Here is a 17,925-nt window from a genome sequence, read left to right on the forward strand (position 1 = left end):
ACTATCACTGTCCCGCTCCGCTGAAAGACCGAGCAGATCACTCCTCCCCACGCCGTGCGAGGGTGAGCGATCAAAGACTTCTTACCTTATTATGCATGTGTTCCGCGTTTATTCATTTATTTATTCTTATTCTATTTTCTTGTTTTCCTCATCTCTCCTGTTTGTTTTATTTTGAAGTGATTAAGTTGATTTATTTTAGACCAGATTTTCAGCACAGCTGCTGAGCTCATAAGTAGACCAGTAGACACTTTTAGCAGATGAAGGACATCTGCTCTAAATCAGATCACACAAGCACTGAGGTCGTAAAGCAGGGGTGTCCAAAGTGTGGCCTGGGGGCCACTTGTGGCCCGCGGCTGTTGTTTTATTGGCCCGTGGCGCATTCTAAAAATATCATTTCACAAAAAAATAAAATCTGCAATAATTTTACAAGAATAAAGTCAAAATATTCCGAGAAAAAGGGTGTAATCCAATGAGGAAAAAAATCATAATTTTATGAGAATAACGTAATATGAGAAATAAACAAAACAAAAAACTTTTATTTTTGAAAAATTAGGTTGAAAAGTTGTTATGAGTTATGTTATAAATTTATAATGCTGTGAGAATAAAGGCAGAATTATGAGAAGTTGAAATGGTTGGAAATTTAAAAAAAATGGATAAAACCATAATTTTACAAGAATAAAGTAAAAACAAAGTTTCAATTTTTGTGAGAATATACTTGTAATATTAGGAAAAATAATGTCATTTTCATAGCATGGAGTTGAAATATTAAAGAAAAAAGATGTTATTTTTTTAAAGTCGGAATATTCTGAGACACAAAACAAAATTAATTTTTTAAACATTTTTTGGAAAATCAGGTTGGGGAAAAAATTATATTATGGGAATAAAGTCATAATTATAAGAAAATGTACAGGAAAATTTGAATTAGTTGGAAAATTAAAAAAAATAAAGGAAAAACAGCCACAATTTTACAAGAATAAAGTCAAAATATGAACAGAAAAAAGTACCAGTAAAGTATTCTAACCAGGGGAAAAAGTTGCAACAAAAACAAAAACCTTGTACATTTTGGAAAATTGGTCTGGGGAGAAAATTCTATGATGGGAATAAAGTCATATTACACAAAAAATTTACACAGGCAACTGTAAAGCTGAAATATTTGGAATATTTTTTAAAAAAAGCAAAAATGGGAAAAAGAGCAAAAGGCGAGGTTATTACGCTTTTTCAGCCACATGACAAAGCTGAGATTGAACTATATATATGACTTCTCGCCTGAGGCAAAATGGTGCGACTATACCTTGACCCACTTTGAGCCGCGGGGGGGTGTGGCTTAATGTCGGGTTGGACTGCCAGGAAACTGCAGGTCATTTTAGAAGCGTTATGCAACAGAAGCAGCGCGTCCAAGAAGCGAGGTAACGAGAGGAGATGCCAACACAAACACCGGCTGCACTTGATGTCACTGTGGGTCTGATTGACCCCCCCCCCCCATTGAGGCCAATCACCCTTCATGTGCAGACACCACTTTATGACACCTGTTTTGCTTTGTGGTTTTGAGTGGATCAGTGGACCTTTCAACGCTAATTTATGGATATCATTTTGTCAGCGGAGAGAATGGAATATAACAATGGAATATAGCAACTGAGTGTCAAGTGTTTTGTGATGATGCAATAAAGACAAAAAAGTGCAATGCAAAAGCTTTTTAATGCAGTAAATCAGACAAGGAGAGCGGGCAACAAAGGATAGTTTCCATACAGCGACCCAGAAGCGGAATACAAATAAATACTTCATATTTAAATGATCATCATGCCCCCCCCACACACATGACCGAAATACTGGATTGCACAAACAAAACATTTGTGAGCAATCAAATCCTCGGCAGTAATAAAGTGATGTCGCAAACTCACACCTCTCATGAGCTACGGCGGCGTCGCTAGCAGTTACAGACCTGCTGTAGTAGGAAGGAGAGCGCATGCTGAGCCAGAACACGAGGAGGTGACGCTTACGGACTAGCTAGGCGCTACACAGACGTACGTATGTATGAATGAATGTATATATTTATATTTTTTTTATATGGCAAGTTGGTTCAGACGCTAATGAGTTGGGGAAAGAGTTCGTTGGCGAACATGTCGTCCCACGGGCTGTCAGAGCACAGCGGCGATGACATGTTGCTAAAGGGGGAGGGGGAGCCTTCGTATCCCGAGTCGCTGTAGGTGTCCGCCAGGCAGGCTTCCTTGTCCAGGCCGCTGAGGGCGGGCGAGGAGGTGGTGCAGAGGAAGTCATCCATCTGGGTGGGGATGACCACTTCCTCTGGCTCGTCTTTCACGCAGACTCGCTCATCTTCCACCTCCACCACCTCAGCCACGGGGAAGGAAGCCATCCCATCTTCGCCGTCGCTCTCCTCGCCGGCCACCGCCGCCGGCTTCGTGTAGAGGTGGTCAAAATGGATCAGTCCATTAAGGGCCTCCAGCTTAACTGGTGGGGGCCCCAGAGGCGCAGGTGTGGCGGCAGGTACTGGGTCCCCGCCTCCAGCCAGCAGCACCTGCGGCTCCTGGCACTCCTGCTCGCAGGTCTTGAGGAAGAGCTCCGGGTCGAGGATGTCCAGAATGCCCAGGAGCAGATCAGACTGGAGAAGATGAGACCAGATGAGTCTGGTGACTTCACGTTCCTCTAATTACGCTCTAATGGGAACTTGGTTCCCATTGCATTTTTACTTTACTCCCATAACATACACCCCCCGCCCCCACTTTGAGGGACAATGCCCACCTCATTGTCTGCAGTGTCAGAGCCATCTGGATCCATTGGAAAGTCTTCAGATTTAGGAACTGCTGGGCCTGCACCTGCTGCGGAGGCACACGTAGCCTGAGTGCTGCGGACTCAGAAGACCCGATTCCCAAACCTGCGTCATTCCCGCCGGACACCAACACCTGCACCTGGAAGAAAAAAGGATGGTTACTCTCCAGAAAAAAAAGGCGCGAGATAGGACAAAAAGGCAAGCCTCGTCTCTTTCACCTCGTCTTTGGAGTCAAGGGTGTGCAACCCAAGTCTCTGCTTCAGCTCCTCGTTTTCGCTCAGCAAGCCGCTCGTCTTTTCCCGGAGCAGCCTGTTCTCGATGTGAAGTTTCTGGTTCTGGGGGAGGAGAAAGAAAGCAGTTTATCCTGCTCATTGTGGAAGGCTGGAATGTGGCTGCTACGCCCGCAGCAAAGGATAAAAAGCACCTCGAGCTCCAACTCCAAGACCTGCTGTTCCAGTTCCCCCATTTTGGCCTTTTTCCTGTCCCGGGCAGTCTGGGCCGCAACTCTGTTCTTCAGTTTCCTGCAAAGATGCGGGGGAGGGGGGGAAATGAGGAACAAGTGAAGGCATTCTTTCCATGATGCTGAACGCAGCACTTGGCACAAACGGAACGTTTCGCACTGCGCAACCATCGCGGCCATGTTGCTGCCACGCAGGCACGTCAAAGTCCTGCTCGGGCGGAGCAACGTCACGATAACCGCCACGCAAGTTTAAAGTCCAACATGCGCGGTTTGCGAGCTTAAATCACCTTCGACCGCGACGTTTGCGGAGTTTCCTTGCAATATATGAAAATGTAGCCTGAAAAGGCAGTTTCCCCTCGTCAAATAAGCATCACCGCCATTTTGTATGGATCAAATCAATATCCGCGCTGACCCACTCGTCATTATCAAAGACAAAATTCGACATTTTGTTTTATTACCTTCGAAGTGCTTTCTCTTCGGGACTCAAGTGTGTAAGCCGCTGCCTTTTCCGCACCGGCGGCCCCGCGGAGCTGCTCGACTCGGAGTCCGACGACGCCCGGCTAGAGGCGGACGGCAGGACGACCGAAATGGGCCGGCCGAAGCTCGCTGTCGAGGAGCCGCTGCTCTGCTTCCCGGGGATCAGGAGCAGCTTGTGGGCGCCCCCGGTCGCTGCTGCTACCACCACCATGTTCGAATAATAATCCTCCTCGGTCTACGATCCCAAAATAAACGGGCGGGTGTCCTTGCAAGGACGGGGTGACTCGCTTCCTTACTGACAGACAGCGCTCGGAAGGCGATCGTTTTCTACTGTCGTGGTCGCGCCTGATAGGCTGAGGGGGTAGTGACGTCACATACATATGACCTGTGATTGGACGAGGCGGTGACGCAATTTGCCTTTCAAGTTTCATCTTCTTGCAACAGAAATGCCCCCAAAGTTCAGTTCCCCTCCCACCCAAACACAGTTGGCTGCATCACAACTTTCTGTCCCAGCGGGGGAATTCAGCGATCTGAAACGCTTCGATTGATATTTGAGTACAGCTGGATTTTAGTGCGAAAAACAAGAGTGTTGCATCATATTTGACGAACGCGTTCACGCAGCAGTTATTCGGAGTTTCCCGGACACTAAATATGCAAACATACTGTATGCATCAGATTTGTATACAGGGAAGCAACACTGTAACCTTCTTCTGTTTCTTCTTTCCTTTTCTGGCTTCCTGCTAAGTGTCGTTTGTTTCGGATAATGCGAAGTGTGCCCTAATGAGCCGTGTATTACACGGTGCCAAATGACAACAGCGACATGAGCTACTGTAGATTTACACGAAAGATGCACACAATGACTTCCTGCTCAGTGCCAAGTCAGCTTCAGAATAAAAGCAACTCATTTATTATTTGTATCTACCGTATTGTATGCTAAGAAGTTCCATATATTTCAGGAAAATAACTATCTCAGCTCTGTGATTCAGGCGGATATTTCTACTATCAACTTCACTCTTTGCTCTTTTTCCCAAGTTTTCATCTTTTTTTAAATTTTCAAAATATTTCAACAATCTTTGTAAATGTTCTTTTCATAATATTATGGCTTTATTCCCATAATATTGTACAATACAGCTGGTTTTCCATTTTGACAGAGTACGACTTTTTTCTCGAAATATTTTGACTTAAAATGACAGCTGTTTTTTTCCCCCATTTTTGCTGTTTTTCAACTTCTTGTAAATTTTTTGTCATAATTATGACTTTATTCCCCTAATATTAAACTTATTTTTCCCAACCTAATTTTCTAAAAATGATAACTTTATTTTGTCTTGTTTGTTTATCATAATATAACAACTTTAAAAAAAAATTAAAAGAAAGAAAATACATTATTTTTTAAAAGTCATAATATTATGGGGGGAAAAAAACAAATTAAAATAAAGTTGTCATTTTTGGAAAATTTGTTTGGGGAAAAAAAGTTTAAAATGATGGGAGTGAAGTCATAATTATGAGACCAAAATTTACAAGAAGTTGAAATAGTTGGAAAAAAAACCCCAGCAAAAATGGGAAAAAACAGCTCTAATTTTAAGTCAAAATATTACAAGAAAAATAGTCGTAAATTGACGTCATTCTCATAAAATTACATCTTTTTCTCGTGAAATTACAACTTTTTTCTCTTAATATGTTGACGGTATTCCTGTAAAATTCCGACACATTTTTGTTTTGATTTTAGTTTTCTTGTTAATTTCTATTTTTACAATGTGCCGTGGGCCACAAATGGCCCCCGTGGCCGCACTTTGGACACCCCTGGTATAAAACATATGAAAATAGAAGGGTAGAGGAAAGCAATGTAAAGTAGGTTCCTTTATTATCGCCCATTCTCCTTACGTCATTGGCCAAAAAGTCACACGGAAATGTAGAAGCAAAGGCTCGCTTCGCTCTATAGGAGCATCAGCATCAACAACAACAAAAAATAATATCATTTTAGTGGCATAGCGCTGAGGTATTTCAGGGAAAAAATACATAATGCTTTTTAAAGTCATAATATTACGAGAAACAAACAAAACAAAATAAAGTTGTCATTTTTGGAAACTTAGGTTGGGAAAAAATAGAATAAATATAACACTAAGGGAGTAGAATCGAAAATATTACGGGAATAAAGTCATAATTATGAGGAAAAAAGTACATGAAGAAATTAGAAATGGTTGGAAAGTAAATTTAAAAAACAGCTGTAATTTTACAAGAATAAAGTCACAACATTATGAGAAAAAAATGGGAAAAAAACAGCAGTATTTTTTTTACTTGTAATATTATCAGAAATAAATAACAAAAGTAAAGTTATAATTCTGGGAAAATTAGGTTACAGATAATAATAATAATAATCAAAATGCTATGCATGCTATAGATCATAGAAAATATTTATGTATTTAACAAAAGCCTTTGACACAATCAATCATGATATTCTAATCACTAAACTAGAAAGGTATGGAATCAGAGGGTTAGTCTTGAACTGGGTTAAAAGCTATTTAGCTGACAGGAGGCAACATGTGAAGCTAGGAGAACATAAGTCCGAGGAGTTAAACATATCATGCGGCGTTCCCCAGGGGTCAATCCTAGGACCAAAACTATTCAATCTATATATAAAGGACATCTGTAAAGTCCCAAGAGACCTAAAGCTAGTATTATTTGCAGACGATACAAGCGCATTATGTTCTGGAGACAGCACACCAGAGCTAGTACAACAAATCACAGATGAACTAAATCTACTAAAAAGATGGTTTGATAAAAACAGACTATCACTGAACCTCAGTAAAACTAAAGTAATGCTATTTGGTAAGTGTAAAAAGGAAACGTACCAGCAAATACAAATTGATGGTGTAGACATTGACAGGGTGAACCTAAATACATTTCTCGGGGTTATAATAGATGAGAAGATGAACTGGAAATCTCACATTAAAAATGTAAAACATAAAGTGGCAAGAAACACCTCAATACTGAATAAAGCTAAATTTGTCCTTGACCAAAAAGCACTACATACGCTCTACTGTTCACTGATATCAGCATATCTAACTTATTGTGCCGAGTTATGGGTAATAACTACAAAAGTGCACTTCAGCCACTAACTGTGCTGCAAAAAAGGTCACTCAGGATCATCCATAATGCTGCTTACAGAGAACACACAAATTCTTTATTTATAAAATCACAATTATTAAAATTTGCGGATCTAGTAAACCTTCAGACGGCTAAAATGATGCATAAAGCAAACAATAACCTTCTACCCAAAAATGTAAAACAATTCTTATCAACAAGAGAGGACAAATATGATCTGAAAGGAAAATTGAACCTAAAACACCTATATGCACGGACAACACTGAAAACTTTCAGCATTTCTGGATGTGGAATCAAGTTGTGGAATGGATTGAGTGAGGAACTCAAACAAAGCACAACAATGAGCCATTTGAAGAAAAAGTACAAGCAGTTGATGTTCACAAAATACAAAGAAGAAGAGACCTGAACCACTGTGTACATACAATACTACAGTATATCTAACCACTACTATACTGACTACTAACTCTTCATTGTGGAGAGTACATGGTCTGTACTCATTCATCATCAATCAAACACTCTTTCAACCATTCTATCAGTTATTATTATGCCTCTAGCTTCCTTTTAGTAAGTAAAAACCTTGGCTATGATTGCACTACATTGTCATGTAGACCTACAAAGTACACTTGGAAGAACAAGAGGTGAATAAATGTATTGCAACTGATGTGAAACTGATGAGGGGTAGGATTAAATAAGCTTTGCTTCTTCCTACTCCTTTTTGGACATGCAAAACTGTGAATTGTACTATGTGATGTGCTACTGTTTGACTCATATGCATGTTCAGGATGAATTAAACCATTAAATATTGTGGCAATAAAGTCATAATTATGAGAAGAACATTTGCAAGAATAAGTTGAAAGTTGAAATAGTTGGGAAAAATAGCTGTAAAAGGTAAGTCAAAATATTACAAGAAAAAGTTGTCCTAATTTTTGGAGAATAATTATAATATTATAAGGAAAAATAATGTCATTTTAGTTGCTTAGAGTTGGAATATTAAAGGAAAAAAGGCATTATTTTTTTAAGTAATATTATGAGAAATACTTTACATTTTTTAAGTTGTCATTTTACAAGAAACAAAATAAAGTTGTCCATCCATCCATCCATTTTCTATCCCGCTTCTTCCTCATTAGGGTCGCGGGGGTATGCTGGAGCCTATCCCAGCTGACTTCAGGCGACAGGCGGGGTACACCCTGGACTGGTGGCCAGCCAATGGCAGGGCACATATAGACAAACAACCATTCACACTCACATTCATACCTATGGACAATTTAGAGTCTCCAATTAACCTCACATGCATGTTTTTGGAATGTGGGAGGAAACCGGAGTACCCGGAGAAAACCCACGCGCACACGGGGAGAACATGCAAACTCCACACAGAAATGCCCAGGTGAGAATCGAACCCAGGTTTTCCCATCTCCAGGCTGTTACTGTGTTGGCCAACGTGCTAACCACTAGACCACCGTGCAGCAAGAAACTAAATAAAGTTGTCATTTTAGGAAAATTAGGTTGGAAAAAAAGTTGTATTATTATGCGAATAAAGTCCTAATATTGCCAAAAGAACATTTATGGAGATTATTTAAGAAGAAAGTGGAAATATTTCTAAAATGTACAAAGCAAACAGTAAAGCTGATTGGCTTTTTCACCAGTGCGGCAAAGATGAGATGCACTTTTTGTCTTGAAATAGACGTAACATCTTAGCGTAGCGTCACCTCTGTCTCTACTAGAGAGTCCATTTCACTCGACTTCACTGTGACGTGTTGGGGGGGGACTAGCAAGGAAGGCAGGATGTCCTTGCAGCACTTTAGCAGAGTATTTAGTGCTGCACTGTTAGTAGTGAAGTCTTTTTTCAAAGAGTAGTTAGTGACACATCCTGCACTCACGTAGTCTGCCTTGGAGGGCCCGGCTTTGTGTGCACAGCAAAATGAGACCAACATTATCACACACACACACACACACACACACACACACGGTATGACTTCCAAACAACAGAGGTGGAGATCCACCCTGCGGGGCTCAACGTTGGAGCCTGTGATTAAGGGAGGGTGGATCCAATCCCTCCGGCGTTCCTGCCTTCCTTCCAGACGGAACCAACTGTGGAATTTAAACCATTAGCCTCATTTATCTGGCACCTTCAAGTGGGGGTGTCCAAAGTGTGGCCTGGGGGCCACTTGGGGTCTGCGGCACATTCTAAAAAAAATCATTTAACAAGAAAAAAAAAAGAAAAGGAAAAATCAGTAGCCATTTTCTAAGAACACAGTCAAAATATGAAGAGAAAAAAAGTTGTAAAAAAATAACCTAATTTAGTAGCATAAAGTTGAAATATTAGAAAAAAAATGTTTGTTTTTGTAGCTGTAATATTATGAGACAAAGAAAGCAACAATGTTGTCATTTTGGGGAAAAAGTCATCATAATATTACGAGAATGAAGTGAAAGTATTATGGAATACAATGAAATCCACTTGCCCCTCGCTATATTCCTTTTATTCATGATTGTGGTTGACTGTGGCCTGTTATTTCCTCCTCTCATTCTGTGTGGAAGTGGTAAGTTTTTGGCTCCTTTGTCCTTCTTCCCCGCTCCGTTTGAAACACTTTGTTCAGTTTAGAAAAGTAAACTGGAGAGGCCAACGAGTTAGCCGCTAGCTTAGCAAAGTAGCGAGCTAAAAATATGTTACTTTTTAAAAGTGGTAATATTATCAGAAACAAAACAAAAAAGTTCCCATTTTGGGAACATTAGTTTTTGTATTGCACATTCTAAAAATATAATTTAACAAGACAATTAAAATAAAACAACAAAAATACAACAAAAATGGGAAATGTGACTTTTTTCTCGTAAAATTACAAATGTTTTTTTTCATATTTCAGATTTTTTCCATTTATTTTCCAACTATTTTAACTTTCTTCTTATAGATTTTTGTAATTAGGACTTTATTCTCATAGTATTACAAGCTTTTTCCCAACTTAATTTTGCAAAAATTACAATTTTGTTTTGTTTGAACATCTTTTTCCTTCAGCTGTGACGTTATTTTTTTCCTCATCCTCCTCAAATTACGACCTTTTTCTCGTTAGATTACACATTTTTTCTGTTCAAATGTTTGACTTTATTCTTGGTATTTTTCTTGGTGATTTTGTTTTGTTTTTTAAAAACTTTTCTTGTTAAATTCTATTTTTAGAACATGCTTCTAGTCAATAAAAAACTTTGTTGTTTTGCTTCTCATAACATGATGACTTTTGAAAAGATAACATTCTACTCTATGCTACTAAAATGACATTATTTTTCCTCATAATATTACCAGTTTATTCTTGTAAAATGGCGACTTTTTGTCTCGTGAGAATACAAACGACTTTATTCCAATAATGTAACTTTTTTTACCAACTTAATTTTCCAGAAATTACATTTTTTTCTCATTAGATTACTTTTTTCTGTTCATATTTTTGACTTTATTCTTGTGAAACTACTGCTGATTTTTTGGGGTTTTGTTTCTGAAACAGAGAGGGTTGTCAGGGTGTTGAGATGTCTCCAAGGATGCACTGGTTTGGAGCGGTCAAAGGTATAGATGTGTGTTCAAGTCAAAGAACACGGCAAGTTGTCCTCTGTTTGGTGGATTTGGTCAATAAGCGGCAGCAAGCACTGGTAAACTGTGGTCTTTATAAGGCTTTATGCTGTGGTACTGTAACAATATACAAAGATACAAAATGTCACTTAAGAAATAAACAGGAAATGACTGTAACCAATATTACACATAAACATAATGATTAGCCAAAGGCACATCAAATACAGAACTCAATAAGGAAATTAAGTCAATATGATGCTTATTAATGGTTAGCACGTTGGCCAACACAGTAACAGCCTGGAGATGGGAAGACCTGGGTTCGATTCTCCCCTGGGCATTTCTGTGTGGAGTTTGCATGTTCTCCCCGTGTGTGTGTGGGTTTTCTCCGGGTACTCCGGCTTCCTCCCACATTCCAAAAACATGCAGGTGAGGTTAATTGGAGACTCTAAATTGTCCATAGGTATGAATGTGAGTGTGAATGGTTGTTTGTCTATATGTGCCCTGCCATTGGCTGGCCACCAGTCCAGGGTGTACCCCGCCTGTTGCCCGAAGTCAGCTGGGATAGGCTCCAGCATGCCCCCGCGACCCTAATGAGGAAGAAGCGGTATAGAAAATGGATGGATGGATGGATGATGCTTATTAATATAATAAATCACTATACAGTTAGCTTGAATGCTAATGTTAGCATTAATGAACACAAGAGTTACACTGAACAAAAGTGTACAATAGAGCTCAAACAGATCTAACAATTGAATTAAAACCTCACCTTTATGCATTCACGCACAGCATTAACTTAGGAAAACTAGGATGTGGTGCCTGTACAGCATCGGAGAAGTAATAAAAAAGACGTTTCAACTGACGCAACATCACACTACTGCGGTGCGTTCACTGACCGCCGAACACAGTGGGACAAAACAACGCCCAAATCTAAACATTACCAGTGAAGCATAAACAACACAAAACATGGTAAATTATGGGCTTTCTAACAGTTTCTTTCTCAATAATATTTACGACCTTTTTTCTTCAGCTTTGTTTGATGTTATTTTTAAATAAAATTATGACTTTTTCTCGTTCGATTACAACTTTCTCCTTTGAGTATTTATTCTTGTAAATTTTATTGTAGTTTTTAAGAAATAATGATTTTTAAATTATATTTTTACAACGTCGCGAGCCGCAAATGGCCCACCGGCTGCAGTTTGGACACCCCTGCTGTAAAGAATCATTAAATTGAATGAAGTGGCACGAAATGAAATGAAGCGTCAACAACAACACCCATGTATGCAAACTGAGGCGTGTCACGTGTAATCCTTGGAGCACGTATGAACGAGAGGGGTCCCGCCCTGGGACACCGGCCAGCTGCAGCTGCAGGGACTGGGGGCTGGGGGTTTCATTTTGTTTGCTAACCTCTGCCAACGTTTACACATTCCGCGCCCGAGTCAGCATGCGCTGGGGCGTTGTTTGCTTGGTCTGGAGCCTTCCCACAGCCGCGTCCACTGTATCTCCGTCAGTATGCGGTCATCTTTTGCCTCCACGCAAATGCATCATGCATCCACTCAAGTGTTTCTCAACAAAAGGTCTGATGAGAAATTGGTAAAAATGATCATTCCACGATGTGGGCCCCTCAGCTGATGCAACAGGGATCTGATGCAACACGCATGCAAAAAGAAAAGCCACGCCAGGCCTCCAAACGATAACACGGCGCTTCCCGATGACTCTTTGCATTTTATACGGCGCTCTAGAAGTGATGTTTAACTTTTTGCACAAGCCAGTGACTGGCTTTGAACAATGTTAGTTGAACTGAGTGACATGCTGCCCTCTGCTGTTTAAAGCATGCACCTACAACGCAAAAAAAGGGAATTGTCACCGTTTTTGGTCCCATAAATAAATAAGATGATGGCATATTGGCAAAAATAAATGACAAAAAAAGCATGGCAGTTAAATGCAAGTCACGGATGTAATGTACTGTATGCGAGTGACTGTTTTTTGTTGGGTTTAGCCTTCAGCTAGTTAGCTTAGCTTAGCATCGATATAGGCAACCCACTGAACTCTATAAGTGGAATGGCGCCGACCGCTTGCTGCGCGTTGGAGGCTTGAAGCCACCGGAAGTATAGGAGTCGCCATGTTGTTTCACCCAAAACAAGAAAGCCCAACAACTAAGAGAAGTTGGAGGTGCCGTCTTGTGCTGCTATTAATAGCACAAATCGTGATACTCGTGGCAATCACAAGAAGGGACTTACATTTCACAGGTAGGTAAATGCTTATAAATAATACAAATAGATACTTTAAATCTGTAAGCATCTTTTCATCTAAGTGGTTGTAAATGAGCCCTTATTCTCCTTTAGATTTCCACACTGCAATGCTCAACTTCTAAAGCAATGGGTAGTAAATATGCGGAGAGACAGGTGGATTCCTGCAGCCGGATCGCAACTCTGTTCAAGTCATTTCACCGAGGAGAACTTGGACAGGACCGGCCAGACTGTTAGATTAGGACAAAATGCAGTTCCAACAATATTTGACTTTCCTGATCATCTTCTAAAGGTATGCTAGCATTTACCTTTGATACTACGTAGATCCTTATCATAACAAATACCTTGTCAACGCTGAAATTGACTTGTTATGCATTGTAATTTCACACCATAGAGGTAGGAAAAAACTTCAACTGTAGGGAAATTTTGAGATTTGGGTCTAGTAAATTTACTCTGTTTCAATGGAATTTTTGTTCATTCGTGTTAATTTTTATACCGAAACATAATGAATGTAGTGAATGAAGATACATGTATGTGTATGCGTGTGGGCTTTTTTGGGTGAAGCAAGATGGCCGACCAATGGCTTCATGCGGTCAGCAGGGACGCCCCTTCCAGTAGTATAGAGTTCAGTGAGGCAACCATTAGCTTTGCATGGATGCTATAAATGATCATATACAGTACAACCTCGGTCATTTAGCGTGTTTTTTGGTTTAATTTATACCTCTGTGTGCATCATCCGGTACAATATGTACAATATGCGGCATTTGAGTCCATCTGTAGTCTTAATTTTGTTTTTAATCAGAAAACGTCCTTCTTTGTTAGCATCCCATGAGCTAGCCAAACAAAATGGCAACTGGAACCGGAAGTTAAGTCTATGATGTCATCAGCGGTTGACTCTCCAAAGTGTTGACACAAAACATGTTTTTATAGTTTTACAATTCTAGTTTTACATGCATGGAATGATTCTAAATGCATATACATGAGAAATTAAATGGATAAATGCGCATTTAAGGTTAGTTTTACCTTCGCCGAACAGGTGAGTGTTCCCAAATTCACAATGTGGCAGCGAGATCAACACCTTCCTGTTTTGCCATGAGCTTTTCCTTGAAGGAAATTATTATGAAGACGTGTTTTGTGTTAACACTTTTGGCTTTCTGTGAACGGATTGATTTGATTTACGTGATTTCTTATGGGAGAAATCGATTCGGTTAGCGTCCGTTTCTGTTGGAGTCGGACCTTCTGGAAGGCATGAATAACACGAACCAAGGTTCCACTGCACGTCCACTGCCGTGACAGCCCGTCCATCTGAGGGAGTCCCATTTACCCAGTGGGGTGGGCCCCTGAAGGTTTTCCAGAGACCCGGAAAACTGTGGATGCCACACTCAGGCTACCGATCACATGGATGAACTGTACATTTTTCCATGTGTTTATGAGGCGTGCTGAGACAATTCCAAGGGCCCCTGGCAAATAGGTAAAGATTCAAAAATAACATTAGTTATTAGTTAGTTATTATAGTTTTTTTTAATGGTTTTATGCCTTTATTTTTGTGAAATGATTTTTGTATTATGACACAAACCTGAATTTAATTTGATGACGTTTTGATGACGTTTTGGAATATGAATATGGGGCCACAGTGAAATCAAAAGAAAAATCTGGGATGTTGAGAATAAAGCCCTAAATTTATGAGAATAAAGTCGTAAATGTACGGAAAAAAAGTCCTAAATTTACATGAAAACATTTTTACAAGATAGTTTACAAAATAAAGTCTTAAATTTATGAGAATAAAGTTTTTAATTTACCAGAAAAAGTTGTAACATTATCAGAATAAAGTCGTATATTTACGAAAATAAATTTGTAAATTTATGAGATAGAAGTTGGAAATGTATGAGAAAAAAAGTCGTAAATGCACGAGAACAAAATCATAAATGTACGAGAAAAAAGTCGTAAATTTCAGAAAATAAATGTATGAGCTACAAGTCATACATTTATGAAAAAAAGTCATAAATGTATGAGAATAAAGTCATAAATTTACGAGAAAAAGTCATAATATTACAAGGATAAAGTCGTAAATTTACAAGAATAAAGTTGCAAATTTATGAGCTAGAAGTCATACATTTTTACGAGAAAAAAGTTGTAAATGTATGAGCATAAAGTCCTAAATTTACAAGAAAAAAGTCAGAATTCTACGAAAATAGTCAATCAATTTATGAGAAAAAAGTTGTAAATTTATGAGCTAGAAGTCGTAAATTTACGAGAAAAAAAGTTGTAATATTACAAGAATAAAGTCGTAATATTACAAGAATAAAGTCGTAATATTACGAGAGTAAAGTTGTAATATTACGACAATAAAGTCATGAATTTACGAAAAAAAAGTTGTAATATTATGAGAATAAAGTTGGAAACTTACGAGAATGAAGTTGTAAATGTATGCGAATAAAGTCATAAATGTACGAGAAAAAAGACATAAATTTATGGGAATAAAGTCCTAAATTTATGAGAATAAAGTTGTAATATAATGAGAATAAAGTCCTAAATTTATGAGAATAAAGTTGTAATATAATGAGAATGAAGTCCTAAATTTACGAGAATAACGTCCTAAATGTACGAGAAAAGAAGTTGCAAATGGTCGAGAATAAAGTCAATGTATGAGTATTTTTCTCGTAAATATACAACTTTATTCTCGTAAATTTACAACTGTTTTTCTTGTAAATGTACAACTTTATTCTAGTAAATTTTTTAATTTATTCTTGTAAATTTACGACTTTTTTTCTCACAAATTTGCAATTTTATTCTCATATATTTACGATTTCATTCTCGGAAATTTACGGCTTTATGCACGTAATATTACGACTTTATTCTTGTAAATTTACGGCTTTATGCTCGTAATACTATAACTTTATTCTCATAAATGTACAACTTTTTTTCGGAAATGTACAACTTTATTCTTGTAAATTTCCGACATTTATTGTCGACATCTCCAATTATTTTTTTTTTCAATGTGGCCCTAACACTCTCTCGTCTGGGAGTAATACGAGTAAATGGGAAATAAATTGATTATAAAAAGACACATACTGTATCTAGTTTGAAGACCAGAATTTAGGCGGCTAGCTAGCGTTAGCTGCCTAAATTCTAGCTAACTAGCTAGCCGCCTCCAGTGACCGCTGGGCAAAGCGTGTAAACAAAGATGCAAGAAAAGTCAAACGGCGACACGCTGGCATGCATCGGTGTAGTCTGTGTCAAGCTGTCAGTCAGAAGCCGTTGAGGTTTCACAGACTAGTGTTGATTCTGGCGGCGATACGGGACAAAGTGCGTCCCCACACAGCACACGTGTAGCGTTTTGTGATCGCCGATGGCGTGTTTTTTTGCGGAAATCGGTGTACGATCAACCGGAGCATCCCTACTTTCAACTCGTCCACAACGGCAGAGAAGGGACCCGCTGACGCATGTGTGCACTTCAAAGTCCACTTGCAGATTCTGCAGGGAAACAGCCGGGCCCCATCCGAGTGCTTTGATCTCCAAAGCGTTCAGGCATGGTGCGATGTCTGTTGAAGAAAGACATAAAAAGCGGGAACCATGGTTCCTTTTCAGCCCGAGACCCAAATGAGAGGCTGGGTTAGAGTCCGTTGGGTCGGTTCAGTTCTGGACTTTTGAGCCGGTAGCCTCACTCAGTCGTCTCTTTGTTGGCTGGCCGCTGACGCTATGCTTTAATGAAGAATGACGGGACGAGGAAAGGGGGGTGGGCAGCGTGTCATTACATAAAGCGATTAATGGGGTGGGCCGCCGGGGCCCCCCGGATGATGTGCGAGGCTTTGCCCACGAAGGTGACCACACTCTCTGAGTATGCGGCATGTTTGCTGTGATGTCACTGCACAAACCGCAGTGAGAAAGTGTCATGGCGGCACCGTGGGAGGGGGGCCTCGGGGTCCCTGATGTTAGACATGCAGCGCGTGACGTGACGTCCCGTGCTGGAGTATTCTTCAACAGTTTGAAATAAGCATCAGATGTCCCACGAGGGTTTGAACTGGAAATGTAGACTTCTGCATTCAGTGAGCCCTTCGTGTGTAGCTTTAATGCTAATGAGCTGTGTTTATAAGGTCCCCCAATTTGTTTTGTTTTTTTATTGGCCCGCGGCACGTTCTAAAAATAGAATTTAAAATAAAAACAGCAAAAACTCAAAAAAACAGCAGTAATTTTACAAGAATAAAGGCCAAATATGAACAGGAAAACGTTGTACTCTGACAAGAAACAGTGGTAATTTTACAAGAATACCGTAGCAATATTATGGGGAAGAAATAATGTCAAAGCTGAAGAAAAAGAAGCTCATTTTTTCAAGTCGTAATAGTATGAGAAACAAACAAAACAAAACAAAATTGTATTTTTTGAAATATTACATAGGGAAAAAACGTACAATATTATGGGAATAATGTCATAATTACGAAAATGTACAAGAAGAAAGTTGAAATAGTTGGAAAATTTAAAAAAAATCTGAAATGGAAAAAAACAGCTGTAATTTTACGAGAATAAAGTCAAAATATTACGAGAAAAAAGTTGCATATCCCATTTTTGCTGTTGTTTTTTTTGTATATTTTCACTTTCTTCATAAATAGTTTTCATTTTAGTTGTAGTTTTCAAAGCTGAAGAAGCATTCTTTATGTACAAAAAGAAAGTTGAAATACTTGGAAAATTGGAAAACCTAAAAAAAAAAAACAGTAGGAAAAATGAGCGGCCATTTTTCAAGAATAAAGTCAAAATGTTAAGAAAAAAAATTGTAATCTAACAATAAAAGTCAGAATTATATGTCATAATATTATGAGGAAAAAATAACATGTTAGTAACATAAAGTTGGCATATTAAAATTAGAAAAATATTTTAAATTTGCAATATTATGAGAGACAAACAAAAGAACAAAGCTGTTGTTTTGGAAAGGTTGCGGAAAAAGTTAGAAAGTTGCAAGAAAAAAGTGGAATAAAGTCAGAATAATGAGAAAGTTGAGGAAAAATCATCAGCACAGAGTAGATTTAAATACACCTCACGGTGATACTTGGACACGTCATCAGCGATAAACCCGGGGTCATAGGGTGTTTCGGGTCTTTAATCATCAGACACCCTCGCCCGGGAAACCCAACCCGGGTTGATCAGGCCCCGGCTTGTGTCCAAGTAGAGCACCACGGATCCCCCCTACGGATCCACAGCCACGGGGAGGCCTTTTCTGCGGACTTGAGGATGTTCTTGGTGGATTTCTTTGACTGCAGTCCTCTAACTCCAAGGAGTTTGAGCACTCGCTGTAGTGAGCGGCCTGCGAAACCTC

General features: G+C 39.2%; 2 protein-coding genes across 2 annotated transcripts in view; one reads left to right on the forward strand and one right to left on the reverse strand.

Annotated features, from left to right (window-relative positions):
* Window positions 1-1,676: 1,676 nt before the first annotated feature.
* On the reverse strand, window positions 1,677-4,037 carry xbp1 (X-box binding protein 1). The gene is given in 6 exon segments (XM_054773006.1): window positions 1,677-2,617; window positions 2,758-2,841; window positions 2,844-2,924; window positions 3,004-3,120; window positions 3,210-3,306; window positions 3,704-4,037. Coding segments are annotated over 6 exon segments (1,149 nt in total). The 5' UTR covers window positions 3,934-4,037; the 3' UTR covers window positions 1,677-2,077.
* An 8,286-nt stretch (window positions 4,038-12,323) lies between these two features.
* znrf3 (zinc and ring finger 3) overlaps window positions 12,324-17,925 on the forward strand; it is a 94,201-nt gene continuing 88,599 nt past the window's right edge. The window contains exons 1-2 of the mRNA XM_054772972.1: window positions 12,324-12,617; window positions 12,714-12,909. Of these exons, the coding sequence (XP_054628947.1) occupies window positions 12,760-12,909 (150 nt within the window). The 5' untranslated portion in view covers window positions 12,324-12,617; window positions 12,714-12,759. The remainder of the gene's footprint in view (window positions 12,618-12,713; window positions 12,910-17,925) is intronic.

Source organism: Dunckerocampus dactyliophorus, chromosome 4 (genome assembly GCF_027744805.1).
Source record: "Dunckerocampus dactyliophorus isolate RoL2022-P2 chromosome 4, RoL_Ddac_1.1, whole genome shotgun sequence".
Lineage (NCBI taxonomy): Eukaryota > Metazoa > Chordata > Actinopteri > Syngnathiformes > Syngnathidae > Dunckerocampus > Dunckerocampus dactyliophorus.